The sequence below is a fragment of the Nilaparvata lugens genome, chromosome 11 (genome assembly GCF_014356525.2).
Source record: "Nilaparvata lugens isolate BPH chromosome 11, ASM1435652v1, whole genome shotgun sequence".
NCBI lineage: Eukaryota > Metazoa > Arthropoda > Insecta > Hemiptera > Delphacidae > Nilaparvata > Nilaparvata lugens.
Genome location: NC_052514.1, coordinates 44,220,845 through 44,240,022, shown reverse-complemented (window position 1 = coordinate 44,240,022; position 19,178 = coordinate 44,220,845). Strand labels below are relative to the sequence as shown.

The window sequence follows — 19,178 nt, the reverse complement described above, 5'->3', positions numbered from 1 at the left end:
TAGATGATCATTACTATAGTACACACCAATTTTGCATTATTCTAGAAATTTAAATCTAAACCGAAATGAATAAATACTGTAAATTGAAATAAATAAGTCATATTTTTTGTGCAGAGTGATCTACGTACAGAACGCACCCGAGAAGCCAAGCCTAACTCCGTCGCGAAGCAGCGGCGGTGCAGGAGAGGGATTGGTGGGGGTAGGTGGAGGGGAGCTGGCGTGTGTGGTTGCGCAGTCGTCCAATGCGCATGCGCCGTGCGCCGCCTATCAGCCGCAACCGTTTAAGGCCTATCGCGACGGTATGCGAGAAAGGTGAGTGTCAAATATATATACAGAGTGTTCCACGAAAGGTGTAACAGACGAACACCATAGATTTTACATGAAATTTACAACAAAAAATGTCTAGTAAAATTTTCTAAAGCCGCGTCCACACTATGTCGATCGACTCTGTCGACCCCGGTCGATCGATAAAGTCGCTCGACACCTTCGACTGTGTCAACTCGACAAAATTGCCTCAGTACATGTGGATGAGTCGACCGACAACCATCATAAATTTTCATACATAATCGAGTGTTCTATTTTAAATATAAATCGTGTTTTTATATAAAATGAGTGATTATGAAGATGCTGGAGCAGCGGCTTCTGCTGCAATTCTTATTGCCATCTTGGGAAGCCAAAAAGATAGTCGCCCGCAGAGATTTTGGGTACGGCCTAGCCTTGTTCGAGGCAGAAAAAAGTATAGTACGGAGGAATTTATGGAAGATTTATTGCTTATTGCCCTTGCAAATTGACTTTGCAAATTTCTAATTTTCTTTTCCACCTCCACTTTTTCAATGCCAAATGACACCGCAATTTCCACCAAACCATCATGCCGTTTGTTTCTGTTTTTATAGTCAACATCACTTGAATCCCATAAGTAAGAACGATCACGGTACATTTCAATAAAATTCGACGTTTGGGTATCACTCCAATTCATTTTCAATAAAAATGTAAGCACTTGAACAACAGTATAGCACTATTCTATTTTTTAAAACGGCAGTGACAAGATCGACTCATCGACACATCCACACTGGTGCCTTTGACTCGACTGTCTTTGATCCGGACCGACCTGATTCGGGTTGCGTTCGACTCGACTCGATAGCACTCAACAATGTCTAGCGACACGTCCAGACTTGTTCGACATTGTCGATCGGTGTCGATCGACATAGTGTGGACGCGGCTTTATATCGGCATTAGTTTTCGAGATATATCGATTTTTCGATATTGTTGAAAAAAATGTCAATTACTAGAAAGCTATCAGTTGAAATCTAATTCTAAGGATATGGTTGGAAAGAGGAAGAAATTTCCAATAAGATTCATATAATTTGTTTCTTTCTTTGACGTTTTTGAACTTTTTATGAGCGTTCCACTGTTTGGAATTTGGCTTTGAACTCGACAAATTTTTTTTTCCAACTTAGCTCATAGAAAGTTCAAAAACGTTAAACAAAGAACAAAATATATAAATCTTATTGGAAATTCCTTCCTCTCTCCAACCGTATTGTTAATAAATGTATAATATCAATAAATGCTATGCAAAAATTGGTGAATACTAATTTGGGCATTGTGTATAGTCTTTCTATTTTTGTCTTTTTACAATGAATAGTCAAATTGGTACATTCATTGACAAATCAATATGTAGGTTACTTTACGTTGGATTCCAAATGAAAATATTGGTACAATATTGACTTGCCAATATTTCACTGTCTTATAACTTGATAAATAGATACATAATTGGCTTCCATAGTTCATGTCAGAGGCCCTGGAATTGATCAGTTGCGACCTGAAAACTCTGACACAAGACCTGAGCCAGTCAGGTCACTCGATATTGTTTATCATCTATAGGTTTTTTTTTGGAATAAATATTGAAATTTAAGAATGAGTAAATAATGTGTATAAAGTTCACTTCCAAAAATTATTTTAAAACTAATTATGGAGGATATATTCTTCCCATTTATTTCGACATGAATAATCAAATTTAATGAAAATATGAATGATTTACTTGCTAGAGTGTTGTGAAAATTGTCACTCGTTTCACAGGGAGGACAATGAGGAAACGAGCATTGATCTGAAGGGGGTGCGCAACCTGCACATCTTCTTCAATGATGAGAAACGCATCCAGGTGCAGAAAGACAAAGCATTGGATCCCTCTGATGGCACAGAGGTGAATGGAGGGGGCGTGGACTGTTGTCATGGCAACGGCAACAACGGTAACAGTCAACCAATAGCAGGCATCCCTGGTTGTTCTGGTGACAACCATAACACTGGCACGTCTTGGCATATCAAGATTGGTAAGTCGGGTGGGGAGACTAGTGACGACTACCAGGATACCATGAAAGATGATGAGGTGGCGCGACCTGCCAATGGCGGAGGTGACCTGGAGTCACCAGTGCTCAAGCTGCAAATCAAAAAGGCTGAAATAGTTATTAAATTTGGGCAGAAGTCTACATCGTCACCCAGCAACAATAACAATAGTAGTCATATAGGAGGTAGCAGTTCAACTAATGGAGCAGGAGCGCCTGGTATCAGTGTGTCAGCGACTCCTGGTAGCAGTGACATGGTGCCACCCGAACAGGGCTTCAGTGAAGGTGGCAACACTGAGTCGTCAGTGAACATTGAGATTGACAGTTTGGAGAAGGACGGAGATGACCCCATTGTGATCGATCTAGTCCACCAGAACAACAGGTACCAGTTTCCCAGCACAGAAGAACCAGAGGTGGTGTCTAACAACTCTACATCATCAAACCCTGTTCAAATAACGTTGGACTTTGGACGCAAGGATAGTGGCAGCGAGGGTCGGTTGCCGGAAGATGTGAGACTGCTACCAGGCGGCACCAGTGGCGACCTCCTACCGACTCCTGTCGACGACTACCCGGCGCCCAAGTCGGAGCCTGGCTCAGGATCGCAATCCCCGTTGCTGGCTGTTAGGAGTATCAAGTAAGGCTGTGATTTAACTTTATGTTTACGTGGAAAAAGGTGCATAGACTTTGTGCAGATGTTTGAAATGAAAATTCCTCGCCGCGCCGATTTACGCGCCGCGAACATGAGCAATTCACTTTTAATCAGCTGATGCCAAGCTTTTTATATCTGTATCTTACAGTTTCTGTAAAAATACAGACATAATCAGCAAAAAATTGCATGATGCCAAGCTTTTTATATCTGTATCTTACAGTTTCTGTAAAAATACAGACATAATCATCATAAAATTGCATGAGCAATTCACTTTTAATCAGCTGATGCCAAGCTTTTTATATCTGTATCTTACAGTTTCTGTAAAAATACAGACATAATCAGCAAAAAATTGCATGATGCCAAGCTTTTTATATCTGTATCTTACAGTTTCTGTAAAAATACAGACATAATCATCATAAAATTGCATGAGCAATTCACTTTTAATCAGCTGATGCCAAGCTTTTTATATCTGTATCTTACAGTTTCTGTAAAAATACAGACATAATCAGCTGATTAAAAGTGAATTGCTCATGTTCGCGGCGCGTATATCTTTATGCACCTTAAGAGGTACTGACACAAAATTCTCATGTGAATAACTTCACAAACTTAGAATAACACAAATGTGTCAGTGTATACAGGCTTTTTGACTTGGACGGTACATACTGTGAGCAAAGTCTCTTCATACATTTGAACCAATGTACCTATAGTTATTTGTGTAACTAGTGCGCAAAGTGACAGTTTGCTGCACCGAAAGAAACGTTTACGCCCGAGCCGTAGGCGAGGGCGGAATGGTTTCTTGAGTGCAGCAGAGGAACTTTGCGCACGTATTTCACATTAAGTTTTTCCTACAGTTACCATTGAATATGAAAAGTGGGTAATTATGGGTAAAATTGCCTGAAATGCATCAAATGTTTTTCTGTGTAATTTTATTATTGATGAAAACCTTAATTTATTGTCAAATTGAATAAAAATGTTGTCCTTGGTTATAATATATAATAGTAATAATTAGCGCGTTGTGCTTCGTTGCACCTCTGCTCACTATAGCAGCCACAGCAGTCACTGTTACCAACTTCATTTTGATTTTGCTGCACTGTTGCTCCATATAACCTACTAAGTATTTTGCGTTGCCATGTTGCAAATCTGGAGTGCAGAAAAATTTTTCCCGCACTAGAGCGGAAAAGTGATTCTTTGCGTTCTGTAATCAGTGCAGCAATGGCCACTTTTCAACGTAACTGTAGGAAAAAATATATTCTAGGTACCTTGATTTGAACTATACATCTCTCCAATTTGATGTGTATCTGTTGAAGGTAGTTAAGGATACTCTTCAGATGAGTTGAAACTGAACCTTCTCAAGTTGATCGTTATGAATCAAAACGTATACAGACAATGAGAGAACGTTCAAATCAATGAATCGGAGGCAATCTTAAGACTATTATCTCTTTGAATTGTATTCAAAAGAAACGTCTATCCAAATATCTATAAAGTATTGTAACGTTGAACTGCATCTCCGGTAAATGATCGAAATCTACGTTGAAAATGTAAATTTTAATGTTCATTTGATGTGCCTACATTGGAAAATGTAAAACTCTTTGAGAGAGACTCTTACTGAAGGTCAAAAACAACGATATGATATCCATGTGTGTAATCCACGGTGCATAAATGTGTCTAAAAGACACAAATTGATTAGATCTAACCTGTGTTATGTTTCTTTTAGCACCAGGTTTAGAAGAGCGTTCAATAGTGCAAGAGTTAGAGGAACTTGGTAAAATGCTGATTTCACACTTTTACTCAGCTTATTTATAATTGAAATCAATTCATTGTTGAAAACTTTTCTCCAAAGTAGCACGACTCACCATTTTTTAGACATTGCCAGGTTACATAATTTATTGTAACATACATCAAGAGCTATTAAATCTGTGCTCATCTAGATACTCTACTAGAGTGCTCTAGATCACTAAATATCGCTCTACCTCTTGCACATTTGGACAAGTTAGAAAGTTTCCTACAAAAATTTTGTCGACTGCCTGATCTTTTTGAGCTCAATAACTTCTATTTGTAAGGATGTTAAATGTTAGCTAGTATTTATGTCTTCCAGGTTTATATTTTGTTTGAGTAATACTTGGTCGAATTGAACTGTTTTTTCAAAGCCAAGCTATCAAACCGATAAAATACATTTATTTATCACATTCCACAATCACAATATTAAATTAATGATTAGGAGAGAATCAACAGGATAAACCCAAAACTGTTTCTCTCTCTAATTTTGATAAAAATAGTCTAAATGAGGACTATTTAGTTCACTTTATCGATTCATTGGGCTTGTCTCATTACTTGACAACATGATGATATTCGGTTCATATAAATATTTATTAAAATTTACAGAAAAGCCAAAGTGAATTTATTGTGGAGTATTGATTCCAGAATTATTGTAAGCCTACAAGGAATTGTGGGCATTGGGAGTGATTTATCAAACACAGATTCGGATGCGAATTGAAACTTTACTTAATGTATTCAAAGTATAAATTTGAAATTTTACTTTCAATACATTTATTCATTTTGAAAAAGTTGTCAATTTGTTCTTAATAATCGTACAAGGTCATGTTGACCTTGGAATGTGGTCTAGTCTCTTAAGCTCATACTTTGAAGAATATTTTTATTCAAATTTCGATATTAACCTTGATATTAATACATACAACTGGAAGTTTATTTTTAGGATTTCAAAATTTTGTATTTATGTCTTCCAGGTTTATATTTTGTTTGAGTAATACTTGGTCGAATTGACCTTTATTTAACTGTTTTTTCAAAGCCAAGCTATCAAACCGATAAAATACATTTATTTATCACATTCCACAATCACAATATTAAATTAATGATTAGGAGAGAATCAACAGGATAAACCCAAAACTGTTTCTCTCTCTAATTTTGATAAAAATAGTCTAAATGAGGACTATTTAGTTCACTTTATCGATTCATTGGGCTTGTCTCATTACTTGACAACATGATGATATTCGGTTCATATAAACATTTATTAAAACAGAAAAGCTAATGTGAATTTATTGTGGAGTGTTGATTTCACAATTATTGTAAGCCTACAAGGAATTGTGGGCATTGGGAGTGATTTATCAAACACAGATTCGGATGCGAATTGAAACTTTACTTAATGTATTCAAAGTATAAATTTGAAATTTTACTTTCAATACATTTATTCATTTTGAAAAAGTTGTCAATTTGTTCTTAATAATCGTACAAGGTCATGTTGACCTTGGAATGTGGTCTAGTCTCTTAAGCTCATACTTTGAAGAATATTTTTATTCAAATTTCGATATTAACCTTGATATTAATACATACAACTGGAAGTTTATTTTTAGGATTTCAAAATTTTGTAATGATGTCTTTTCATTGAAAGTAATGAAATAATATTAAGAGTAACGTTTACCTTACTTCGATTGTAGTCCCGTATGTGATATTCAGTTAGAAACATAATTTATATTCATTCGAATAAAAATGTATGTATTAATTTACAAATCTATTCAATTCTAGTCCTGTAAACCCATTCTATCATAAGGATTCAACGAAACGCTTTGAGAGGGCTTTGTGTAATTTCAACTTGGCAAAAGAACTGTGAAGTAATTTTCTACTTTCAACATCATGAATTGATTATTCAATTCAACTTTTGTAAAACCAAAATTTCGAAATTTTATTCAATTTGAAAAAGACGATTTAAAAAATCTCATTTTGATCGAATTTGGTTTGATTGCTTGGTTTTTTGAGAGTTGCTTGTAAATATTTCATTCGTTCTATTATTGTCCCAATGTACATCGATGTTTATTTGTTTGAACAATGCAACTGAAAAGACTTTAGCATCTCTGGATTCGGAGTGGTTACTTTAATGTTCATTAATTTTATTCTAATAATTACTTTGATAATAATTATTGTACTAATGTGATGTAAATAGTATGATTGATTTGAAGTTGATCTAATTTACTTTAATTAATTGTTACTGTTCTGTGTAACCATCAGCTATGTGTTATCCTATCTAAGACTTTCCAGTTACTTAATGAAGTTTTAACTTCTTTTTGTCCTAGATGTTCGTTTTATCTATTATTATCCATGTTATGAAATGGTGGAAAATAAATTAAGATTTAAAAATTGTATGTGATTCTGTTCACCGATTCACTGCCTTGTTCTTACTAAATGAAGATGGAATTATTTCTAAAATGTAAAAATGTTCGGAAATCATTATTCTTGAAGAAGGAAATACAAAATTATATTAATCTCCTATCATTTCAATCTGCTAATTCATATTTTATTATCTATTTCAAAACTTTCTTCTATGAATCATTTAGGCTTACATACTCAAGGAAAAAATATAAAAGTTTATGAAAAAACTCATATCATATTCAATATATTTAATTTATCAACAACAGCTTTTCAAAATACATTATTAAATTTATATCGTAATTTCAAACAGTACTAAGATATTCAATGTAATACATCAACTCAAAGTAAGATGGAAATAATTTGGTAGCAGTAATGGTGAATTTCAACATTCAACATTCCTTATGAATATCATAAACACTTATCATTTTCCAATTCTGATAGTTTGAAGTGAACATCATAACAGAAAGTCTACCATAATGCCATTTCGCGTGAATCCTACAGTGTATTGATTTATTAATTATTCAGTCAACTTTAGGATTTTTTGCTATTTCCTCTTCTTTTGTATCAGTTTGTCGATGTGAATAGCTTATTAGTTCAGCATGTAATCTTAGACATTCTCTTTCAAGGTCTGTGGTTTTGCTGGTGTCTTCCGAAATCTGAAATAGCAGTGGAATATATTAAAATTGAATGAAATTATAAATATCTATTCGAATGAATTATAATGTAGATTGAAATCATAATTGTATCATTTTACATAATCTTTTAATCGTAACGAATATCATTCAGAATAATATCTAGGCTTATTATCATGTCCAGTGAAAAAAAATTAAAATCATGTTCAGGAATTCTATTAGTAGAATATTATAATTCTCTGCTTTTCTTATTCATTTCTCTAGTCTAGGGTTACTACACCTTTTCCAATTGTATTTGAGAAAGTATCAAGTTAATTTGGGAAAGTATCAAGGGCATTTGAGAATAGTCACTTGTAATTGAGAGAATGTCGGATGTAGATGAGAATAATAAATTGTATTTGGGAAGTCATCACATGTAATTGAGAGTAGTGAATTCTATTTGAGAAATCGTCAAATGTAAATGAGAAAATATCATTTGAAAATGAGAAAATTTTCCAATTGACATGTCGTGACTCTTCTGTAGCCTACAGTACAGGTTTGATTTGAGCAGGAAAGGATACTACTCTACTACGTACACAGTATTCAAATTACTGCCATAGGCTTTGCATGGGGCAAATTAATATTTTCAATGGTGAAAGTATTTCCATTGTACTGTTTACGAATGATTAAAGGTATCATTTCTAAGTATGTATTGGCAACGCGACTTTTGTCTTCAAACATTTTGTGAAATATTGCACTTGATGAAGATCAAATTCTCTGTCTTTACGGCGCAATTGAACTTTATCATCAATCATCTGAATCTTTTGATCAAACAATTCGGCAATTCTTCAATGGATTTTGGCGCTTGAAATTTTTTTTTTCAAAAACTAATGGTTTTATTGGAATATTAAATATATTATCATATTATTGCATATGAGTACAGTTATGAAAATAGTTATTTGTGCAACTAGTGCGCAAAGTGACAGTTTGCTGCATCGAAAGAAACGTTTACGCCCGAGCCGTAGGCGAGGGCGGAATGGTTTCTTGAGTGCAGCAAACGAACTTTGCGCACGTATTTCACATTAAATTTTTCCTACAGTTACCATTGAATATGAAAAGTGGGTAATTATGGGTAAAATTGCCTGAATAATGTATGTGTGTTTGAATGGCGGGGGGCAGCTGTGTGGTGTGTGCTGTGGTGGCACTGTGCTGTCGTTGTCCTCCATTATAATATCTACTTAATAATTAGCGCGTTGTGCTTCGTTGCACCTCTGCTCACTATAGCAGCCACAGCAGTCACTGTTACCAACTTCATTTTGATTTTGCTGCACTGGTGCTCCATATAACCTACTAACTATTTTGCGTTGTCATGCTGCAAATCTGGAGTACGCAAAGTACTCACTTTGCGCACTAGTGCGGAAAAGTGATTCTTTGCAGCCTGCAATCAGTGCACAAATGGTCACTTTTCAGGGTATCTGTAGGAAAATGGAATTACTGGTTTTTTGAAATCATTTCCCAACTGACAACTTCTCGATTTCAAATCGTATGTTCTCAAATTGAAATGATACTTTCTCAAATAAAATTGACTATTCTCATTTACATACGACGTTTTCTCAAATACAAATGACTATTCTCAATCACAATTGATACTTTCTGAAATACAGTCGGAAAAGGTGATGGGTTTTCTGAAGAATCACTATAACCCTTAATATTATTCTGTCAAATGATTGATTCTTTTTGACACTTAATAATGGTATAATTGGTCAAAACCGGTCGAGGTTTTAAAAAATGAATGTAGAATACTAGTGATTCTATAAAAAATACAATTTTTAATATTGATTTCATCCATTTCTGATCTGAATAATAAGTAGATTTCAATGGATTCGGATTCAAATGTATAAAACTTGAAACTGAATTCTCATTAAATGATATCAAACTGAATTCTACTAAATGATATCACTCAACAAATTGTCAACAAATGATTTAATTTGTTTGTAGAATTACCTCTCTTTGAGCTGAATGTAGTCTATCACTCATGGCATTGCACCCGTACTCTGTGCCAGCAATAAAGGCTGTCTCTGCTGTCGTTTCTACTAGATTCTCAACATACTTCATCAAACTTTGCAAGTTCTGTAACAAACAATTGAAAACAAATATATCTTTCTACAGTGTATTTAAATTTCATTGGTCTAGTAGCAAATTTCATCAATTCTATTATATTGTTATTTTAAAGAGTAATTGATTTAGTAGATGTGGATTGCAACATTACAATAACGTAATTTGTTGCAATCACTTTACAATAGTTATTTGTGCAACTAGTGCGCAAAGTGACAGTTTGCTGCACCGAAAGAAACGTTTACGCCCGAGCCGTAGGCGAGGGCGGAATGGTTTCTTGAGTGCAGCAGAGGAACTTTGCGCACGTATTTCACATTACGTTTTTCCTACAGTTACCATTGAATATGAAAAGTGGGTAATTATGGGTAAAATTGCCTGAAATGCATCAAATGTTTTTCTGTGTAATTTTATTATTGATAAAACCTTAATTTATTGTCAAATTGAATAAAAATGTTGTCCTTGGTTATAATATCTAATACTAATAATTAGCGCGTTGTGCTTGGTTGCACCTCTGCTCACTATAGCAGCCACAGCAGTCACTGTTACCAACTTCATTTTGATTTTGCTGCACTGGTGCTCCATATAACCTACTAAGTATTTTGCGTTGCCATGTTGCAAATCTGGAGTGCAGAAAAATTTTTCCCGCACTAGAGCGGAAAAGTGATTCTTTGCGTTCTGTAATCAGTGCAGCAATGGCCACTTTTCAACGTAACTGTAGGAAAAGGTATTTTTTTATTTGTTTCATATTGCGCTTATTACCCAACATTCTGTTATCCGGCCTCCACATTTTTGCGAGCCGGCTCGAGTCTCACTCGAGTTGCCAGTCCGGCAGCCAATCTTGGTGTCCCAGCGTGCTTTGAACTCGGCTGCCAATAGTTACACTCTGGAGTGATCCGTGGTCTAGTGGATAGAGTGTTTGCGTAGCAGCATAGAGATCCCGGGTTCAAACCCTCTCATAACCAAAAGTTTTTTAACCATATTACTCCCGTGTTATTGGATGGGCACGTTTAATTGTCGGTCCCGGCTGAAGTATGACAGTTGTAAGGCCCATTGACGACTCAAATTATGTATTCAGGCGGTGGGACCTTCCCGCAAGGGACTCCCCACCAACAAAAGCCATACGAATTTATTAGTTACTCTCTGGAGACCTACTGTTGGCCGAGACTGGTGGCTTGCCATAACGCTCTTCCTACACACTCTATTATTTGTTGAAGAAAACTTGAATATATCTGCCAATCACCCAATTTTTCACACTTTTCAAATATAGTTTAATCTTTGTATTATCGACAAATCATGTGGGGTAAAAAGTCAAGATTTTCTTGGCTGGGATCAAACAATGTTCAATCAGAGCCTTGTGTTTCAGAAAAGTGATTGGTTCAGTTGCACAAAAGCCTGTTTAAATTTAACCGTGATTTAATGCAACGAGAATTAATCAAATAAGCCTTCTCTGATTGGTTCTCGCGGCATTAAATTATGATTTAAAGCTAACAGAAGTGAGTGCAACTGGGCCATTTTTTACATCATATTCATTTCTTGTTTTTATTCAAGTTTAGTGAGGTTGGCCACTAACTACAGGACATACACGATGAACATGTGTGTGTATACACATGTCATACATTGTGTTATCATCACAGCGAAAGGCTTTGAACTAAACGTTTTCATGTTGGTTTTCTGTATCTTCGTTTTTTACTTTCCTTGCCCTATTACCATAGGTAAGGAAAGTATTGCTTTCCAAAAAAAATTATTAAGGTACCCCAATTTCAAGTTTTCTATACGTTTCAAGGTCCCCTGCTAGTTAATGAATAATTCAAATCTTACTGAAAACTAGGTAATAACCAGTACCGTCCAGGTTACTGAATTATAACCTGAATTCTCTAAATGTTTTAAAAATTTCTACAAATATTTATTTTCAATCAATTGTAGTTAAAATTCTAGGGTTTTTCATGTCCTATACAGTAATTGACCGGGGTACATAGGGGTTATCTTGATTTTATAAAAGCAGGATAAGCAATAAAAGCATCTTCAATATCGAGATCCATGTTGACGGTAGATGCCATTCAGTTGACGAATATTAGCTATTCCCAAAACGAGCAAGTGCTCGGGAAACCACGCATGTGTGTGCTCATTAATCGGCAAATATCAAGACGAATAGTTCGCCGAACGCCGAACATTCGCTGCTTGCTGAATAACGCATGTCTGGAGGTTTTATGATACACGACACTTCCCTTACCATAACAACTTTCTTGAGCTCCTCAGTAGTGGACCGTGCTTCAAGTATCATGTCATCCAAATCATGGGGCTGTACCAGTCCGTTGACTGTCCGCTGTAGGCTGTCGTTGAGCAAAGTGCGCATGCGTGATAGAGCCTTGCGGTACTCTAGTCCGGCGTCCAGGAGGGCGAATGTTGTTTGCAGCAACAGTTGCGAGGCTGAGTTCACACTGGCGTGACATGCTTGGTGTATCAGGTACTCATGTGTTTGTGGACGATCGAAGTGCTGAAAGAAAAGTTCCACAATTATCTTGTTACTACTACTAAAGTTTTGTACTACTATACAAAAATATCAAGTGGTTTAAAAGTACTTAGGTACAATTCCTTGGATGTGGCTATAAGTAGGCGTGTCGAGACGCATGGTTAGAGCCACGCGTCCCGAAACGCCTGACTACGCGTCTTGACGCTACTTCTTATAGACGTGCGTCTCAAGACGCTGAAATTTCACCTTTACAGTGTTGAGTTGCTTACTGTAGGCCTTATGTCGCAGACACATGTTGGCCTAATCACTGTCAATGTCGACCAGCGCCAGTGTGTAGATGAGTGATTTGCCAGCGCTGGCTGTAAGAAATTTTTTCTCGGCTCATGCATGATCTGACGTGCACTTGCACATACATTCAATGTGACCATTCCTTTATTGTTCAGTAATTCAGTAGTCTCCATGACAAGCACTTGCTGGATAGAGTGCGTCATAAGAAATAAAACTTTATAACTAGACTGAGAACAAGATGGGAGGTCAGTCATAGATCTCAGAAAATGACTCTAATTCATTGACTCTAATTCAAATTCAAATTCAAAATTTATTCAATCCAATTCACAATACTTACAAATTATGAGAAAAAATAATACAGCTTAACAATATTAGAGTAATAAGTTAATATTTTATAAAGTACATAAAAGTCTAATTCATCAAACAAATAACAATAACATCAGACAAGAATTCGAACATGCTAAACCAGGACTAATTTGTGAATTTGGATAGAAAAATACTGCTTGCTGAGAGTACAAAACTCTACGTCTGCGAGCAGGAATGAATATCTGATAATTTATGAATTTATAGAGAAGTAGAAAAATATAAAAAGAAGAAAGAAAGAAAAATTAGCAACCAATCACTCACACATTCACACTAACCATGCTCACTCTCCAATTCCAGCTCATTTAGCCAATGCAAAGCCACCATTATCAGAGTATTTTAACTAAGAAACCACATTGAATAAGGTCTCTAGATAGTCAGGCATAAGACCTCTAAGCCATCCAAGAACTTTTGTTTTAAAAACAAGTCGATTTTGTGTTCTCTTAATTTCAAGAGGAATATTGTTGAAAAACTTGGGGCCGAGAAATACAAACGATTTCTGGAAACAAGTGGTATACGATTTAGGAAGTCTTAGTAAATCAGATGTCACTCTCCTAGTTTGATAACTAGGAACATCCCTGAACAACGCATGACCACAGTTTCCAGACATAACATAAAACATATACAATACTTTGAAAACATAGATATATCTGAGAGGCAAGCATCTGAGACTCTGAAAGATAGGAAAAGAATGTTCATATCTACCCTCCTTCTTGATGGCACGAACTATGGATTTTTGTATAGTTATTAAGGGCTTCAAGTGACTAATGTAAGTGGAGCCCCAACAATTTATACCGTAGCTGATTTTTGAATCGACAAGTGCAAAATATAGCTGCCTCAGGACACTCATAGGGAGAAATTTATTCAAAAAGTAGAACTTCCTCAGCATTAACAGCAGATGGCTTTTTATATTAGTAATATGATGAGACCAAGTGAGCAAGTGAGCAACAATCACACCCAAATATTTTAATGAGTCAGTTTGACCAACCACCTCACAGTCACAGTCATCACTCGCACAGCTACCATGAAACTTCAGTGCAGAAGGCAATGTCCATGATGTTGATAGTTTAAACAGCATGTATTTTGTTTTTGAAAGATTGAGCTGAATCTTATTGTGTCTAAACCAGAGCAACAGCTTGTTCAAATCATCCTGCATTAATCTTACCAAATTGGGGCCATCCAGATCACAATATGCCAATGCAGTGTCATCTGCAAAAGATACAGGCATACCAGAGAACCTGAACAAATAGAGATCATTAATAAAAATGAGGAACAAGATTGGCCCAAGGACTGATCCCTGTGGTACACCACAATCCACTACCTGAACCTCACTCTTCACACCTCCAATGGCTACATATTGTTGTCTGTCATTCAAATAGGACAAGAACCAGTCATGAGCCACGCCCCTGATGCCAGCATTATACAATTTATTTAACAAGATCGAATGGTTCACTGTGTCAAATGCCTTTTTTATATCTAGAAACAGTCCTGCGACACAGCGTGCTGGCCTGAAGTTGAGACCAGAGAAAACAACTGCCATAAACCTTTCAAGAGCCATTTCTGTATTCATACATTCACGAAAGCCAAATTGGTTACTATAGAAAAAATTACATGAATCAAGAAATTCTAGAAGTCCCCTTTTCATTATCTTCTCCAACAACTTTGAAAATACTGACAGCAGGGATATAGGTCTATAATTGTTCAACTTTAATCGAGAACCCGACTTGAAAACTGGCACCACTCTTGCCAGCTTCATCCCAGAAGGAAACACCCCTGTAGAGAGACTACAATTGAAAATATCAACTAGAATTGGTACTATGGCCAGCGCAACATTCTTCAATAATCCAGAAGATATACAGTCACACCCACAAGATTTACCATTTTCTAATCCTCTAATGTAAACTAAGAGCTCAATAGGTAACAGCTTCAAGGAATATAGACTTCTGCTGATTAGTTTCCTTGAAGATATTATGATAGTCCATGTTATCAGCTCCACCATTAGAATTAGCAGCGACATCTCTGCCAATGCTAACAAAATACTCATTAAAAATATTTGACAATCTTTTTGCATCACTAACAATTTCATCCCTGTGTTCTATTTTTAATTCTTTTAGGGGTTTACATTTTTTCGGATTTCCACACAGCTTATTCAAAACTTGCCATTTTTGCCGTGGAGGCATTTGATTTAATGAAGAATAATACTTTATTTTTTCAATTTTAATCCAATTTTTTATTTTTCTAGAGAAATTTTTGAAGTTATTTTTTAATCTTAAGTTATCAGGGTTTCTTCTCATTATTTTAAATAATCTATCACGCGAGTGGATTACTGCACACAGACCATCAGTTATCCATGGTTTGAGTTTCTTCAAATTCATTGATTTTATTTTGCATTCGACTCTCACCTTTGAACAATCAATATAATTTTTAAATACCTCAATAAATTTATCAAACTTATAGTTAACATTATTACTTAAGAAAACATCACCCCAATCATGAGACAGGAGAAAATTATTCAGTTTGTCTAAATCGATTTTGTATTTTTCTTTACAAGAATTCCTTCTACTATTATCTAGGTTAGCGCGAATTGTCAATGTTATAGCTCTATGATCACCAATTAAATCCTCAATAACTGCACATTTTTCAAAATGTGAAAAATTTTGTGATCTCATAAATACGTGATCAATGCAGGTTGATGTTGTCTCCGTTACTCTAGTAGGTATGTCTATAATCGATTCAAAACCGTAGTAGCTGAGAACTTCTAAGTAATCATCAACTTTATTATCACCAGTCGCCAAAATGTTGATATTAATATCTCCTATTATGACAGTATCACAAGACGAAGGAATGTTTAAAATAGTGTCAAGACTGGTAAGAAATCTATCGCATTCAAAGCCATGCCATCGATAAAGAACAATTAGATTGAATTTATAGTTCGATAAGGTGCACTGAAGATAAAGAGCGTCCGCACCATCCAACTCACATTCCTTTACACTGCAGTTGAAACCAACTAATTCAGTGGAAAAATAAACAATCAAGCCGGTGGCTCTTGTGAAAGAGGAAATACTTGAACAAGATTCATAGCCATCAATATAATACTGGGACACCTGCTCATCTGTATCCAACCACACCTCAGTCAACGCTATAATAGCTGGCCTCACTTTCCAGCAACTAATATATGTGACAAACTTCTCAAAATTGCTGCTTATACTTTGTATGTTTTGATGGAAGATCGTAAAACTATGACTTGATGAAATATGAGAAATATTAACTTCATCAATAGAACTCAACAAGACACAACTATTTTCATCGTCCATCATAACTCATAGAATTTAAACAATATTTGATAGGTATTAGAGATTTGGTGGTACACCAGAAATTCAAAATGAATATCGAATTCATTTACCTTCATTGGAATTTCATTCACACACACACTCACACACTTAAATAAAATAAGAAATAGCATATAGAAAAAGAAATGATCAAAAGACACAAAGGAGGACTCTTCATCCAGGGAGTAGAGAGCCAGACTCACAAGCTTCTCACAAAGTGCCTTCTTGAAGATTTTTTCCTCCTGTTCACGGAAATACACCAGCATCCTGTTGTAAATCTTAAGTGCACGGACAATGAAGCTATTATGAGATCGAGTCAGTCTGGCCTGAGGCAAATTGATGTCATTCCTCCTCCTTGTGTTGTGACTATGCACATGTCCTCTCTGATGAAAGGTATGATGTCCTCTTCTCAACAGTAACAGGGAACTAAAGAGATACTGGCTATAGACCGTCATAATCCTCAGCCTCCTAAAGATTGGTGCACAGTGCTCTAGCCGATGAGATGAGGTGATGATCCGGAGGACCTTCTTTTGCAGAAGTAAGATCCTTCTACAGCCTGCTGCATGACCCCACAGCAATATGCCATAATTGATAAGGCTGTGGAAGAGGCCATGGTATGCCGTAACCAGGTACTCCAAAGAAACATGACCCCTCAGCTTACGCATCAAATAAGAGACTCTTGACAGTCTATTGCAGATCATGTCAACATGCTGCTCCCATGTCAAAGTAGCATCAATCATGAATCCGAGCAGCCTCACACCGCAATCCCCGAAGATTGAAGGGTTCCGCCTCAGAGTGCAGAGTAGATTTTGCGTCTTCCTCTCGTTCAGTGCAAGTCTGTTCCCCCGGAACCAATCACTGGCAACCTCCAATAATTGGGCAGACCTGTGTATCGCCACGTCGACATCCTCATCCCTGGCAACTAGGGTTGTGTCATCAGCAAATAGCAGAGCACTTCCATCCAGCCCGAGGTCATTGATCTACGATAAGGAAGAGGAGAGGTCCCAGGATCGATCCCTGAGGCACGCCACAGCACACATCACAAGCATCCGACACTGCAACGCCAATTGACACCACCTGTCTACAATTAGCCAGATAATCCCTCAGCAACCCAAAGGCCACACCCTGAACGCCATATCTCTCGAATTTCTCTAACAATATACAATGAGAAACACAGTCAAAGGCCTTGGTTAGGTCACACAGGGTTACTGCCACTGAGTGTTTATCCTCCATTGCTGTCAGCAAGGATTCAACCAAGCTACGAACAGCATTTGTGGTAGAACGTCCCCTTCGGAATCCTAACTGATGAGGCGAGAAGAGTGAGTTTTCCTCAAAATAGGCACTTAGTTGGGTGTACAAAACCGCTTCAAATATTTTGCCAAACACAGGGATAATAATTGAACTTGGCCTGAAGTTTCCCAGTTCCTCAAGGTCACCTTTCTTGAAGACAGGAGTTGTTATTGGGTATTCAGTTTCGTTGTTATTGGGTATTCAGTTTCATTGTTATTGTAGCCTATTGTTTTACCTGGATCCGTTTACGTTCTTCTTCATCAAATTCTTTTGGCAGTTTACAATGTGCTAATGGTAAAATCAGTGCCACTGTACCAGCCGGTAAGTATCTTCTCACATTGGTGGTTATGTTACTCCTCTGCAAAACAAATAAGGTATGAAATGAATGTTATTGAAAACTGAACTGTTCATAATCAAAAATGACTTTTAAATTAAGATATTCTTGGAGATCAGTTGCTACAACAAACTATAAAAAATGTATATTAAGTTAGTTTTTTATAGCCTACTGTTAGTAAGCTTAATTTATTGTTATACCGGCTAGTTGCGGAGCTTGAAGTATTTATATATATTGTTGTAATAGACAACTTCTACTTACTAAAAGAATTGATAATCGTGAGAAAAACATCCTTTTGTGAAATATTATTAATATTGGTCTCTATTCGAGGTTTATAAGTTACATTTGCTTTATAAAAACAAGATTAAGTAGTCAACTTTTATTTATGCTATGCATCACACGTAATTTTGCAAGGAACATAACTCGCCAAATACCTATATTAATTCACTTTTCAATTTGCTAAAAACATAATCAAATTATTGTTTTTTGAAGTTCCAAATGTTAATCACAAAGTAAAGTATGGTTATGTTTTGATTTTGAGATTGAATTGAAACAAGATGACAGACATAACAGCTGAGAGCAGAAAACCACTGGTGCCAACATGACTGAATTAAATTAGAATATTTGACCAGTATTCTTTTAAATATTGTTAAAATTCATGACACAGAAAAATTAATTTTAGAGCCTCATAAAATTTATGGATGTAGTCCTACTACAAAATTCTAGTTTATTATTACTTTAGTAACAGAAATAATCATCTTCTACAAGAATGAAATAATATCAGTTTGGCTGTAGCACTGCTCGTTCAAAAATTCAAATTCAAAATTTATTATCTACGTAACGAGCTCATTGCTAAAATAAACATAATTGCTACACTTAATTTATTAATGTTAAGGACTAAGGTAAGTGTGAAGGATCATATTAACTGGAAAAATTCCAGCCTATCTACGATATCTAATATTGTTAGATTATACAAAATGGGTTTGGCTGAAGGATAAAATATTAAAATAGAACTAAGGTAAAAAGGTAACTATTACCGTAAACCCCGACGTTTGTCATGACTCATGACAGGATAGAATCTACAATATAATAATACGAGCAAGGCCTGGGAAAATAACTTAGTATAATATGTAAAATATTATAAGCAAATAAATGAGTGATAATAAATCAGATTAATATTAGAACAACTATCAATTATGCCAATGTAAAATAGAAGAAAGATAGTGAAT

General features: G+C 35.8%; 2 protein-coding genes and 1 long non-coding RNA gene across 3 annotated transcripts in view; 2 read left to right on the top strand and 1 right to left on the bottom strand.

Moving 5' to 3' along the window:
- Positions 1 to 3,813, top strand: part of LOC111051702 — a 31,617-nt gene extending 27,804 nt beyond the window's left edge. The window contains exons 8-9 of the mRNA XM_039437317.1: positions 115 to 312; positions 2,077 to 3,813. Coding sequence (XP_039293251.1) covers positions 115 to 312; positions 2,077 to 2,977 — 1,099 coding nt within the window. The 3' untranslated portion in view covers positions 2,978 to 3,813. The remainder of the gene's footprint in view (positions 1 to 114; positions 313 to 2,076) is intronic.
- Positions 3,814 to 4,127: 314 nt separating this feature from the next.
- Positions 4,128 to 7,140, top strand: LOC120353714. The gene is made up of 2 exons (XR_005572536.1): positions 4,128 to 5,083; positions 5,733 to 7,140. It is a non-coding gene; the product is annotated as an uncharacterized LOC120353714 (long non-coding RNA).
- A 242-nt stretch (positions 7,141 to 7,382) lies between these two features.
- LOC111051703 lies at positions 7,383 to 18,509 on the bottom strand. Its single transcript, XM_022338249.2, has 5 exons — positions 18,211 to 18,509; positions 17,851 to 17,973; positions 12,106 to 12,369; positions 9,765 to 9,890; positions 7,383 to 7,805 (listed from the first exon to the last, which is right to left on the bottom strand). Exons 1-5 carry the CDS (start codon positions 18,238 to 18,240, stop codon positions 7,671 to 7,673), a joined length of 678 nt encoding a protein of 225 aa, XP_022193941.2. The 5' UTR covers positions 18,241 to 18,509; the 3' UTR covers positions 7,383 to 7,670.
- Between the last annotated feature and the right edge of the window lie 669 nt (positions 18,510 to 19,178).